General features: G+C 55.1%; 2 protein-coding genes across 2 annotated transcripts; one reads left to right on the top strand and one right to left on the bottom strand.

Moving 5' to 3' along the window:
* Positions 1 to 1,307: 1,307 nt before the first annotated feature.
* On the top strand, positions 1,308 to 5,942 carry MYL2 (myosin light chain 2). Its single transcript, XM_074887377.1, is given in 8 exon segments — positions 1,308 to 1,368; positions 1,371 to 1,420; positions 2,362 to 2,451; positions 3,124 to 3,199; positions 4,092 to 4,196; positions 5,379 to 5,454; positions 5,538 to 5,586; positions 5,717 to 5,942. Coding segments are annotated over 8 exon segments (606 nt in total). The 3' UTR covers positions 5,816 to 5,942.
* Positions 5,943 to 6,622: 680 nt separating this feature from the next.
* On the bottom strand, positions 6,623 to 13,755 carry CCDC63 (coiled-coil domain containing 63). Its single transcript, XM_074887376.1, is given in 12 exon segments — positions 6,623 to 6,670; positions 6,672 to 6,736; positions 6,929 to 7,123; positions 7,500 to 7,692; positions 8,082 to 8,156; positions 8,630 to 8,841; positions 9,312 to 9,493; positions 10,495 to 10,676; positions 11,156 to 11,275; positions 12,407 to 12,596; positions 12,748 to 12,908; positions 13,634 to 13,755. Coding segments are annotated over 12 exon segments (1,719 nt in total). The 5' UTR covers positions 13,730 to 13,755.
* Between the last annotated feature and the right edge of the window lie 272 nt (positions 13,756 to 14,027).

Raw genomic sequence — 14,027 nt, 5'->3', positions numbered from 1 at the left:
TCCTCTCAGGGCACTTTTTCCCTATGCATTTCCCTGTTGCCTACTTAAATCCTCCCCATAATGCCGTCCTTGCAACTAGGCATTGAGGTGTGACCAAGTGGCAAGTGTCAGGGATTCAACACAATATTTGTGTCCTCTGGGGGAACGAGGGCAGTGTCTGGGCAGAGCCCGGAGCTCTGGGGATCCCATTTCATGCTGCCTTTTGTTCCCAGCCCTCCCCGCTCACCCACCAGCCTCCTCGGCACGCGGAGGGGACGATGCTGGGCAGCAGCATGAGCAGCGAGGCCGGCAGCCCCCTGCACCCCAGCCACCATGTCAGGGCCATGTCAGGCACAGCAGAGCTTGGGGGGGGCACAGCAGTTGCTGCCAGCACCATTCCCACCCCAGCAGGCCCACATCCCCACGGCAAGGCGAGAGGGAGGAGAGATAAAATTAACAGGCTAAAAATACTGAAGAAAAAACAGAACCGCCAAACGACCCAAGTGGTTGTGCTCTGGGAGGACAGCAGTTGTGTCACCGCTCCCGGGTGCTGCAGGATGTGGCCCCACACCGGCTGCCAGAGCCTGGGATGGGGAGAGTTAATTGTGTGCTGTGTCTCGATGGGACCAGGGCGAGCAAGTGTTTGGCTTAACGGCGTGACAGGTGCCTCGGTGGGGGGTGACACATGAGAGAGGAGCCCCGCGTGCCTGCTCGGCTTTGCGGGAGCTCAGCATCCGCCTCCGGCCTCATCCCAGTGCTCTGGGATGGGGGGGCTATATCCGAGCCGGCGCTGCGGCAGGATGGGCCCCTTCGTCCAGAGATGGGATGGCCGGCAGCCTCTTCTGCTCTTCAGGCATTACAAGTGACCTGACCCCAGTGCAGGGAGGGAAGGTGGGGGCTCCTCCACCTCCAGCAGCCGAGCTTTGCCATGCCAACGCTGCAACGGGGCATGAAGGCTCCCGAGGATGCATGGCAGGACCGAGGCAAAACATCCATGTCCCAAGGCTTGGGGGACGGTAGCTGGGGATCCCCCCAGGCCAAGTCCTCCCTGCATGTCGCAGAAGAGGGGAAAAGCCTGGCCACAGCCCAAGTGACAAACGCAGGTGGGATTGCTCCTGTGCAGTCCCTGCGGAGGGTCAGCATCTCCAGTGTGGGAGCTGCGGGGCCGCTTGGCACTTTGTTAACCTTGAAACCCTCTCTGGCTCACATGTCACGTCAGCCGGTGACAACAACAAGCTGCTATTCCAGATTAGAGAGAGAGGGACGGAGAAAGTCAGAGACAACAGGGTTGGGGGCGGCTAACTTACCTATTACAGCCAAAAGTGGGCATGGGGTTATTTTTAACTCAGAGTGGGATGTATTTATTGTTTCAGCCGAGGGGAAGTGAGGGACTCCTCCGAGACATCTCTCGCAGCAACATCGGCGGCTGTGTGAAGCCATGGTGAGTACCGAGAGCCCAAAGCTCCAGCGGGAAGAGGCAAAATCCATTAGCTTTTTCACCAGGATAGCTTTAAAGAGCAGGGAGCAATGGAGGCAACAGGGATCTGATGGCCAAGGATCCCTCCTGCCCTAGAAAGGGGGTGAGCAAGTCGGGGAGCATCTGGCTGCATCGGCAGTATCCTGCGGGGAACAGAGAGGTGTCTCCCACGCTAGCAGAGCTTTCTAACTGGAGCAGACCATTTTGGGGTTCAAATGCCATCTTTCTGCTTTCCCTTCCTCTATGCAGTGAGAGGAAGGGCTGTTGTGTCCCCTGAAACCCTCCTTCTCTTCCTTATCCTGGCGGACCCCCCCTGATTAGAGGGAAAGGCTGCTGGAGCACATGGCTGGACCAAGGGATGATGGGCAGGGTGGGAGCGTGTGCGGCTCTGTCCTCTGCTCCTGCTTCTGGTTGTTTCAAGCCTCAGTGCAGGAGAAGGCAGACTTTTTTAATAAGCATTTTAATAAGTGCTGTGGTCTTAGCGAGAGGCACGGCAGGGTGAGGAAGCACCTTGCATGTAACCTCAGCAGCGTGCTCCCAACCCCAGGTTTCCACCCGGGGAGATCTCACCCCAGTGCCGATCCTCTGAGCTGCTGTAGTCTTTGGTGGGGAATTGATTTCCCGACTCATCTTTCCTCAGACCTATTTGCCTAAATTCATCAGGAAAGCAAAGATGGAGCTGTAATTTAATCAGGAATCTTAACAGCCCTTAATATCTCGGAGGGTCACATGGGCCCAGAGCTCCTGAGCAATACACAGGAAAACCACCAAGCACACAAGTGCAGTGGCAGCACCAGCCCAGAGCTACTGTGAAGGACTCATGACTGAGAATAGGGTAGTTTCATGCTTTTATTCCACACCATAGAAAGCCAGCGAGTTAGTGATATGTACTTGAACCCCTGCAGGCACCCAAGAAAGCCAAGAAGAGGATTGAAGGTGCTAATTCCAACGTCTTCTCCATGTTCGAGCAGGCCCAGATCCAGGAATTCAAAGAGGTAGGTGGGTTTAGTAGAAAAGACCAAGGGTCCTTGATGTGAGCCTTCAGCTCTTTCAGAGCAGTGACAGCCAGTTTGCAGCAAGAGGCAGCGTGTCCAGTTTTGAGTCATTTTATTTTAAAAGTGAGAATAACAACTCAGCGACATTGTTAAATATGGCATCGCCTCAAAGCTTCCTAGGAGCCCGCACCCTGCAGAGGAGGAGAGCAGGAGCACACCTCCCAGCTAGCTCCTACCCGCTGTGCCAGGACCTCTTCACAACTTACGCCCTGCACGGCTGGCACATGGTCCTGTGTAGATCCGTTACAGGGATAACTGGTCCCAGTTGGGGGAGCTGATGGCTCGGGCTGTCCTCCTCAGCTGGTCTCATCCCAGGGTGAGAAGGCTTTGGCCAAGGCATGGGGTTTGGATGGCATTAGTGTTTGGGCTACTGTAGGGAGCCATCACCCTGCAGCGCCCATGGGTGCAGGGGCCAGGATTGGTGCAGGATTAGGGTGATGGTTGTTGCTCCCTCGCTGGGTGAGGACCCCTGGACCCCACCCCGTGCAGAGCTCGAAGCGCCCTGTTCCCACCCAACTCCATAGGAGAAGAAGGAGGAGGGTACTAAAACCTTTGCAAAGGCTGACAACTCTCCCTCTGCCTGTGCTCCCTGCCCTCCTCCTGTGCTTCCAGGCGTTCACCATCATGGATCAGAACCGGGATGGCTTCATCGACAAGGCGGATCTGAGAGACACATTTGCTGCACTCGGTGAGCCTCCTTTTAGAACCCTCCCCAGCAGCATCAATGACATTAGACCTATTAAGTGTAAAACCAGCTGTGAGCTCCTGTTTAACCAAGCCCCAGCGGTTAACTGGATCTCCTGTTTTGCTGAAAACCTCCTGATCCAAACCCACTTCTGTTAGCCGGTGAGATTTCACATGGGGTGACTCAGAGGTGCTCCTGCAGCAGTGAGAGTTTAATCCCATAGGTACTAGAGAGAGTCAGCTCCTGGATTATACACAGCCAAATGCTCCCTGCCTTCTTGCGTGCTAAGAAGCACGTGGCTGTACCCATTCCACAGCACCCCTGGGGGTATGGGCATTAGGGGGATTTACGGGATTTGTGGGAAGCTGTGAAGTTGCGAGCTTGGCTGTCTCATCACAGAGGCCAGCATGAACCAGCGATGGGGCCAGGGAGTCCCAAAGAGAACCCAGTCTCAGGTAAAAGGATGTAGGCATTCAGTCCTGTTCCTTTCTGACACCAGGGGCCAGGGAGAACCACAGCACTCGTGGTTTTGACCCAAGGAGGGCTGAAGCAGGCTGATCCATGGGGCAGTGAGGGAAGGAAGTAGCACAGCTCAGTCCTTTGCAACCCTCTCTTCCGTGATCCTGGAGCCCAGGAAACCAGAGCTGGAGGTGTCCAACCCACCCATCCTCTGCCAGCACATGATTCTCCCTTCCTCACTTCTGTTGCTGATGTTTCTTGTTGGACGTGGCTCCCCAAGGCTGTGTCACATCCCTCGGGTGGGGGGAAAAACCTCCAGGGAAAGGCTTCCGTGGTGTATCTTTTAGCCCCCAGCACATGGAGCAGAGCCTGGAGGTCTGCACACATTTGCAGCTGGAGATGGACACATGATTCACCCAACTCTGCTCTCCCCTAGGGCGCCTGAATGTGAAAAATGAGGAGATCGATGAGATGATAAAGGAGGCACCAGGCCCAATCAACTTCACCGTGTTCCTCACCATGTTTGGGGAGAAACTCAAGGGTGAGAGGGCACCTGGGGAGCTGGGGGGGTGGTTGGTGAGCACTCACACCATCATCAATGTCCTGTCCCACCTGGGGAAGCCACACAACTCCCGGGGCCTCCGTCACCCATCACCCCGTCATCCCTGGAGGCCTCAGGTGGGAGCTGCTGAAGGAAAGGCAGGTGGCACCGCCGGCCATACTGCGGCACGCAGAGCCGGGGAAGTGGGTCAGGGCAAAGATTCCTCCCACACTACGGCCAAGAGGTGACACCTGGGGACAACCACAGGATACCTGTGAAATGATCTCCCTCACCCATCCCTCCCACATCCCTTAGTGCCATCTTCTCACAGCGGCAGCACAGGGACACCCCCAAAGATAGAGGCGTTGGTGGGACCATCACCAGCAACAACCTCTCTCCCCAAGAGCTCCAGTCCTTGTCCTCCAAATCCTAGACTTGGGCACTCTCCCTGACTCCCCATCTCAAGACACCACAGATAGGACAAACTCAGCTTCATGCACCCTGAGCAACTGTCCCCAAGGAGGTCCCTGCACCCCAAAACTCATGCTGACTCGCAATACCAACAGTCCCAAAGGCAGGGCTAGGGCTGCCCATCCAGAGACCTGGATCTCATCCTGTGTCTCCTCAACCTGTTGGGGGGTATGAGCAGGTCTCTGTGCCTCAGTTTCCCCAGCCATTTTAAAAAAACAACAGGCTGGGATGCTGCTGTCCCCATAGAAAGAGGGGACTGGAGATCTTGCAGCACCTCTGAGCCTGCTGACACCTGTGGTGGCACCAACAGCCACCCTGGCAAGGGCGCTGGCTACAGCATGACTTTGACCCAACAGCCCCACCTGGCAGCACCCTGGATCACTTACACAACCCAAGGCATGCAGCCTCCCTGCAGATCTCCAGGAGGCTACGCGGCCCCAAGGGCCTGTGCCTGGAGCTCTATAAATACACCCAAAAGATTAGATAGACGCCGGATGCCAGGGCGGCGGTGACGCAGCCTGCTTTGTGGGCACACCACGACCCTACGTCCGCTCCTCTCACCACCTGCGCTCGAGGACCCAGTTGCAGGGATGGTGTCCCTGCGGGGCCCCTTGCTTCCCAGCCTGCCCCCCATCTTCTCCCCGAAGGCTGGGGGAAACAGGAGGCTTCCCTCTCCGCTGCCTCCAATGGCCGTGGCCATGTCATCTGCAGGTGCTGACCCAGAGGAAACGATCCTGAACGCGTTCAAGGTGTTCGATCCAGAGGGAAAAGGCCTGAAATCTGCCTAGTGAGTGCAGGGGTGGCCGAGGGGGGAGGACAGGCGTCCCCTCTGAGGCCTCCCTGCTGCTCACCGTGCTCTCTTGTTTGCAGCATCAAAGAAATGCTGATGACGCAGGGTGAGAGGTTTTCCCAGGAAGAGGTACGAGCTCCTTCCCACCCTCCCTGCCAGCCTCCCGTGCCCTCCATCCTGACAGACCCCCAGCCCTCCTCCCAGCCCCAGCCCCAAACCCCTTCTGCTCCGCCTTTTCACCCTGGCTCTTTCCCAGCAGATTGATCAGATGTTTGCAGCCTTCCCTCCAGACATGTCCGGTAACCTGGATTACAAAAACCTTGTCCACGTCATTACACACGGTGAAGAGAAGGACTAGGCCACGCTCGGCGCTGGGGCTGGCACTGCGAGATCGCCTCTCTCTAGGTCGCATGGGGGCGGCCCTTTGCCTCTCGCCACCATGAATAGCATCCACATTAAACCGCCTTTTGGCAAGAGGAAATCCAGCCGCTGGTGTGAGTGGTGCTCAGGCTTGCGTGGTGTGTCTGCACGGGGCATCTGTGCCCAGCGGGAGCTCCCAGAGCCATCCCAGACCCCGCTGTCCCCAGCCTCCCGGCCCCGCTGCACATCACCCTTGCGTGCCCTCAAGTCCCTCTGCCTCGCCGTTTCCCAGCCTGGCCCAGCTCCCAGACCCAAACAGCCTGTTTCGCACTGGGCTGTGGCTAGCAACCATCTGCTCCCACCAGCCCAGGACCAGCACTGAGCTCAGCTTTACTTTAGGCAGCAAAGAGCTCCCAGCTTAGCAGGAAACACCCAGCAAGCACACTCATGCTCCCTGCATCCCTCCAAGCCCTCCCCAGGCCCCTCGGAGCAGGTATGACGCAGGACTGGGGCCGTGCTCCCCATCTCCTCCCCAGCAGCCACGCAATGTCCGGCTTCGAGAGGAGCATTGGGTTGTGCAACGGGGGCAGCACCCCACTGGAGAGCAGCTGTTCCCACCCCCAGTCACGGCTACTGTCAGCAGTGGGCGAAGCAATGCCCAAATATCACCCGGTGAGCTTTTGAAGCCTGTAGAAGGCGTTGGGCTCCTTCCAGAGGAGAAGGGAGACGGAATCACGTCCAGGGCGCAGAAGCAGAGGGTGAGCTCAAGAGTGAAACTGTTTATTTAATTCATCCCCGCTGGCTCTCACACCTTAATGCCACTCCTCTTCTTTCCTGTGCTGGTGGTGTTGCTCCTGCTCTTTCTCCCGGCTCTGGAGAACCAGCTGGCAGAGCTGGCTGTGGTCCAGTGGCACCTCCACTGCCCAAGAAAATGGCCACCCCATCACACACCCCACCCCGGGCCTTATATACCCGTCAGGGTGGGGCAGGCTGGTTGGGATTGGCTGGGGACAATAGGTGACAGCAGGGGATTGGCCGGGCATCCAAGGGGGGAATTGTGGATTGGCTGGTTGCGCAGCCACAGCCCCTCCCTCCCGCCTCCCACACTCACAGGAGTCGATGGCGTCGGTGGTGCCATCCAGGGTGGGGGGCAGCAGGCAGAGCTGGGCCTGATCCGTCACCTGGAGGTGCTTCGTGCTGCCCAGCACCGGGTTGGCGAAGGGCTCGGCCAGAGGCGAGCCGTCAGCCGATGTGTAGCGCAGGATGGACTCCAGCAGCAGGAGCTCCTTGGTCTTCTCCACAAGACCTGCGTGGGAGGCAGCGCCATGCCGCAGGGTCCCTACACCGCACCCCTGCCCAAACCCACGCCCGGCTCTTTGCTGAGCATTGATTTCCCTGAGGCAGTGCCATTGGGCAACCTGGCTCTCCAGGGGCAAGGGTCCGAGGCTGGGTCCTACACTCAGAGCCAAGATGAGGGCTTGGGGATCCACCGGGATGTTTACACAGTCAGGTTAGTTCCTGGATTTGCTGGGAATTTGGCACCCCAAATTCACATTAGGGACATCCATGAATGATGGGACAGGGCAAAAAACCCCAGCTCGATTAAAACAACAGTGCAAGCAGGTGGTGGACATACAAGGTCCAGGCCATGTGGCAGGGGAAGACAGACAGCCCTGACCCACCAGAAAACCATGTCAGGTTCAGCTCCATGATCTGCTTCTTTTCTCCGAGCTGCTGCATTATCTTTGTAGCGTCGCAGTTGATTTCTTTGCACAGGTCTTCCATGTCGGATTTGAGCTGGCCCAGGACTTTGCTGCTCTTTTTGCATCTCTCTTCGTACCGTCTGGTTTCCTCAGTGGTTTCCATTAGTTTTTCCTAGGTTTTGCTAGGTGTTACACCAGCCCCCTGCTTTCCCCCCACCCCAGAGCTGGCCATTTCCAGTCTGGACACTGGACACATCCCAGAAGAGGCTGCGGGATGCTCCCATCCCTGTGGGGAAAAGGCTCTATGAAGGGGATCCCAAGCTCCCTGTGCCACAGATGAGGCTCCAGATGCTGGAGGACCAGGGCTGGCAGGAGCCCTGCAGTCACCGTCTCACCATGCACTGAGAGACAGGGCTGCCAGAGCCAATGCAGGGCCCTTTTCTGCCCACACCTCCCCAGCCGTTGGCCAGAGCAGCATTGACAGGACCAGACTTCCTAGGACATGCACCGGGACTGACAGGGCTCTGCTACCCTTGCAGAGGGAAACCCCGGCCGCCATACCTTCAGCTCCTTCAGGATATGAAGGTTGCTGCTCTCTGCACACTCCCGGTCCATCACGATGGCCGTAATTTCATTCTGGGTAAACACAAGCACACGGAGGGGGTACTGGCTGAATGCCCACCAGACGTGCCTAACAGAGGCTGGGGACCATTCCTCCGCCCTGGGAGCAGGGATGTCCCACTTGGCCCCTCTGGGGACCACTGTCCCCAGGCCAGGAGGGCAGATGACAACCCCACAACAAGCACTTCTCGCTCCAGCCAGCCCCACACACAGCTGAGGCAGCTCTTGGCCCTCCTGGATACTGCAGTATTTTTGCTGGGTACACGGTGGCAGCATTGAGTCACTTTTAGCTCTGAGAACGCAGCATTCTGGCTATTGGAGTTATATTTTTGGCTATCCCTTTGCATTCCCCTAATCCCACCCGTGTGACAGGCTATGAGCCGCGCTCTGGTGTGAGCAGTGATGCTGGACACACGGGAGAGGAAAAATCCACCCCAGCCCAAAAGCACCAGCTGAGAAAGGGGAGACATGAAGAGCCTGGAACAGACCTGGAGATCCTTGATCTTCTGTTGTATCTTGTTCATCTCGCTGCTCAGCTTGGTGGCATAGCTGAAGCAGGAAAAGTTCTTCTCCTCCCTTTCGATGAAGCCATTCACCAGCCGATCGATGTCCCCGTCCTCCGCCAGCTGCATCAGGCGCCTGTAAACCACTTCATGGCTCACACTTTGCCTCTGCTTCACCTGCTGGGCTACCTTCAGGGCTGAGGGAGAGAAATAGAGCCTGGGCTGTGCGTGTCCCCACAGGCTGCCCGTTGCAGAGCCTTCCCCTGCAGGGGCTGTGGGGTTTGGTGGGGTGCTTGGGGCAGGGAGGCACAGAAAGTGTCTCTGTGTCACTCAGAAATTAAGCAAAGAGGCCACAGTCTGTATGGGAATGGGGCAAACACAGTGGGATCCCTCCCTGGGAGGATAAAAGGAGCCATGGTTGCACATGGAGACAGGTCCCTGCCTCCCCATCCCTCTCTCTCCCCCAAGGGCACCCCAAAACACATGGTTTTTGGTGGCCTCACTTGACTATCACTGTTTCTTCTGTAGGGCAAAGGGTGGGTGAAGGAGCCTGCAGGGAGGGGAAGGGTCCTGCCTTTGGAGTGCGGTGTTATAAGCAGCCCCTTTGCCAGCCCTGCAGCCTCCTGGTTTGTGGTCCCAGCTACACATGGTTTCTTTCATCTGATACCTTTTTTCTCTTTGGCCTGTTCCTCCAATTCAGAGCGATTTCTAGATTTGGTGAGCATGAAGTTTTTCAGTTGGGCCTTCTGGGCAAAGACACGCTTCCGCTCCTGCATCTCAACGTTGAAGTGGACAGTGTCTTTGTTGTGCTTTTCTTTCATGGCTGAAATCTTTGCCAGGGAGTCCATCCTGCACAGAGAGAGCAGCAGGTTACACCACGTGTAGGTCTAAGGATTTGTATTCCTGGCCATTCCCATGAATCTCTGTGCCCAACCTAGCAAAGCTCCTGTGATGCTGCACATGTGGCCCGGCTCTCATCCAGAGGCAACAGTGTCAGCCCAAGGCCAGCAGCAAGCTAACACAGCTCTTGGTGGGGTTTTGTACTTGGATACAGCACCTAAATGTGGCAGCCAGGCTCAATTTGACCAGAGCTGGCTGGCCTCTGCTTCAGGTCTGCTGCATCGCCCTAGGAGGACTCAGGTGGGACTCCGAGGAAGGAGGCTGCTCCATGGGGAAACTCACCCCATCCCAAAAAATGGCTGAGCTAGGTGGAGTAAATCACCCTGGAGGTACCAGTCTCCCTGCACAGAGCAGACACCTAGCCATTAGAACCAGCTCTAAACAAGAGCAGTGAATCCTCTCTCTGAAGTTGCAGTCAGTCTCTCTTTACATGTCCAGAGAAGGGCAACGATGCTGGTGCAGGGTCTGGAGCACAGGTCTGATGGGGAACGGCTGAGGGAACTGGGGGGGTTTAGTCTGGAGAAGAGGAGGCTGAGGGGAGACCTCATGGCCCTCTACAACTCCCTGAAAGGAGGGTGCAGAGAGGGGGGATGAGTCTCTTGAGCCAAAGAACCAGCGCCAGGCCAAGAGGGAATGGCCTCAAGCTGTGCCAGGGCAGGGTCAGACTGGCTCTTAGGAAGGATTTCTTTGCAGAAGGGGTTGTTGGGCGTTGGAATGGGCTGCCCAGGGCAGGGGGGGGAGTCCCCATCCCTGGAGGGGTTGAAGAGTCGGGTTGACCCAGCGCTGAGGGATCTGGTGGAGTTGAGAACAGTCAATGTGAGGTTAATGGTTGGGCTGGAGGAGCTTCAAGGTCTTTTCCAACCGAGATGATTCTGGGATTCTGTGATACTCGTCACTGGCATCGCTCATCAGTGCCGAGTTTGCCACAGAGGGTTTGCAAGGCCACGTACTGCTGCTTGCGGGCTTGTGCGGATTGTTCAATAGCAGTGTTCATCCTTCTCATCTGCTGATCCAGCTTCTTATGGAGCTTCATGTAGGAGTTGTCCAAAACAGCTTTCTGGATTTGCAGGTTTTCGATCTCTTCTTGGAGCTTGTTATTTCTGGTCAGGACAGTATTGAAATGAACAGTGACCTGGTGAGAGGGAAGCAAAAGATTGAAGCTGGTGCAGGATGGGGGAGCTCAGGTCTCTGCTGAAAGACCTTGACCAGGGCTGGGACAAACACAGCCCAAGAGATTTTTAAGTTGGCCCTCCACTATCCTTCTCCTCAAGACAGAGGAGGCAACAGTATGGCAGGCGGATCACAGCAGAGACCTGGAGCTGGCATTGTCCAAGGCAAGGTGGCTTCAGGCAGCTCGGTTTTATCACTAAACAGGTGCAGACCTTCAGGCTTCTTGGCATGGCACAAGAGCTGCATTTGGGTCACCAAGCTTGAAGGAGCCTTTGAGATATTCTGGGAACAATTAGGCCAAGGGAACAAGCCCTGTCCTTTATGCAGCTTGTGTCAACCAAATGCATTTGAACCCTTTATCCTGACCAAAAACCATTTTGCACACAGGCCCCAGTGTGGCCCCGCACATGGTCTCCAAAGGTCTGCAAAACGTTTCCTCACGTTGTTTAGATGAATCTCCAGTGCCTCAATCCGCTTTTGCAGTTGTTTGCTACGGTTCGCTTGCTTCACCTTCGTTGCTACCTGGTTTTGCCTCACAACATTTTTTTCCAGCTCTATTATCTGCACACACAGAGAAAAAAAAAAAAAAAAAAGTATAATCAAGTATAATCGCTACCCCTACGTTCTGGACTCTTGTCAGGACACTTAGCCAAAGAAATTACTCTCTGCTGACCTGAACTACAGCAACCATGTCATTAATGAGCTCACAGTTATAGAAGCAGCTTTAATCCCAAAGGATCCCATCCTGCACAAGCAGTAACATGAACTGTAACTAGGAATGGGTTTATTTTCATGTCACGAAGGAAATGCAGCTGCCTCTGGAGGGAAATTCAGCAGGTGTTGAAGAAGGCACAGCAGCACTCTGTAGAGAGGAAGAGGCAAAGAAGATGGTTTTTTGGTAGTGGTATTGTGCTGACCAGACAGGGATCTGTACAGTCCTCCCTGGGAATGAGAGGAGGAAATCTTTTGCCAGAAGTGGGGACCTGCCAGAGGAAATAAATCCACGAAAAGAATGAAGCAGTTGGAGAACAACGAAGCAGGGGGCAGGTGGGAGAGGTATGACTCACCCAAGACATCCCTGACTGAAAGCTAACCCTGTTGTGGAAAGCTCTGCAGCATCTCGAGAAACTATAAGCTACCCAAGCATGTTCCCTGACTTCTGTCATGGGCGGGTTGTTCAGAGCACAGAGCTGCAGAGACCTGTCACTTCTGTAGCACTGCATTGCCCTTGACCTCCCACCCCACTGTTGACCCAATCCAACCAGCCTGTCCTCAGGAGAAGTGATGGGACATCCCTCAGATGTTGCTGCTCTTCTATATTTGCCATGTCTCAGGCAGCACAACTAAATGTTCCATTTTTGCCTCTTTTTTTAGCAGAAAAAAAAAAGTCAAGGCACAAGCAGAGGGATGTTGCGTCAGGCAGGTGTGTGCCATCAACGAGGAGCTGCAGAGACTGGTGGGACAACAAGGCTGAAAATCAGACCTTACTTTTCTAGCCAGTGCTGCTGACTTGAATGGGAACCTGACTCTATCCATTTGTCATTGTTATGTGTCTTTTGCCAGGAGGCAGCATTAGATTCCAAGGCCTGAATTAAATGCATTTTACATCAAGGAGTTTCAGCCATAGGTTTCACTCTGTGTCTCTGCTCTGCTCTACCATGCTCAGCCAAGGAACGGTCCAGATGCTCTTACCTGGTTGTTCAGGTCAGCTAACAGGGCTTTTCTGTCTCTAATCAGAGAATCATACTGATATTTGGTCTGCAAAAGGCATTGGAGCTCCATACAAATCTTGTCATCCAGCATCTTATTTCTCGGGGATATGAGCTGGCTCAGCATTAATGATTCCTTTTGATGTTCTTCAGTCGGCGACTTTATCTCTTTTCTGTAAAAATGGAACGACAAATGACATTAGCACATCCCACCTGCAATGCTGGAGCTGGTCCTTACTCCTCCTTATCTCAGCACCAAGGTCCCCAGATCTCGGCAAGGAGTAACTTTCCAAGCACAACGTAGCCGAGCAAAGCTGCACTCACTCCTGAGCCTGAATTTTCTGCCTCATGTTGGCAATATAAGATTTCTTCTTTTCCGCTACTATCCGAAACTGTTTCTGCAGTATCCTGATCTCGGCTTCAGTCAGCTTTTCTTTCTCCTCCACATGGAAGTCCAAAAGCTTCTGCTTCAAAGAGGGCCCTGCCTGCTGCCACAAAATAAAAAGGGAGAATTTGGTCACTTGAGGGGAACAGGTTAATGACATCACCACCTCCAGCTGTTTGTCACCACCTTCAGCTCCTTGCTGCTACCTAAGATATTCCTTACCACCCAAAGCACTGAGCCACACAAACCAACTCCATGAGTGCTTCTGATCCACTTCAGAGCGAAGTCCAGCCTGTGCTTTGCTCTTGGGTAACCCACTCCCATGCTACCACCACCCTCCAGTGCAAGGAGGTGTTTACAGCAACCAAAATCAGTGCCTGTTGACTGTGGCAGCTGAGCCACAGCCAGCACCTTAATTCCAGGACCTCCAGCAGTGGGGAGGGCAGGTGATGGCCGGTGTCACCTCTTTTATCACCCAGCATGACTGCAAGAACCCCATGAGTCAGAACCAAACCCACCCATGCTGGGGACATGAATGAACCCAGCTGACTTTGCCCAGGAGCAGAGCAGGAGTGCTCACATCCCCAGCTGTGGGACGATTTTAGTTGAGAACCTGCCTAACAGGTAAGTACTGAAGCTGTGGCAGTTAGATCCACCACCACCTGTGCCCTCAGCTGCCCCATATTCCCCAACCCTACCTCCCCCAACACCCAAATCTCAGGCCACAGCTTCATCCCCAGATGGGGAGGGCAGGCAGAATCAGCCCCACTGCAACCCAACACCTTGCTGGCAAAAGAAATCCTGGCTCCCCACGGCAGCACTTACTTCTGCAGGTGAGATCTCCACGGCAGATCCTCCATTGCGCCTGTGGGGAAGCTCAGCTTTGGATTGTGCTTCAGTTTTTACCTCTGAGCCCTTCATTTCTTCCAGCTAACTCTGCCAGTTGCTCTGCAGATGTCTCGGGAAGGGGACAAGGAAGCCTCTGCGGGGCCAGGCCTGCTTTCCAAGGGGAGAAATGAAACCCCGAGTAAGGGGGTGGTTGTGTTCCCCTGCCCGTCCCTCAGCACCCGCTCGCGTGTTTGGCACATGAGGAAACCATCACAGATGGCTGCGCGATGAATAAAAGGAGAGCATTTGTAGTGATGTCATCGTGAAACACGCTCCTCTTATCGAGTTTATAAGTAGGGGAAGAACAGATGGTTTGAGCTATTCCATTCCA

The sequence above is a fragment of the Strix uralensis genome, chromosome 17 (assembly GCF_047716275.1).
Source record: "Strix uralensis isolate ZFMK-TIS-50842 chromosome 17, bStrUra1, whole genome shotgun sequence".
Lineage (NCBI taxonomy): Eukaryota > Metazoa > Chordata > Aves > Strigiformes > Strigidae > Strix > Strix uralensis.
The sequence above is the reverse complement of the archived record's forward strand: the minus strand, read 5'-3'. Positions and strand labels throughout refer to the sequence as shown.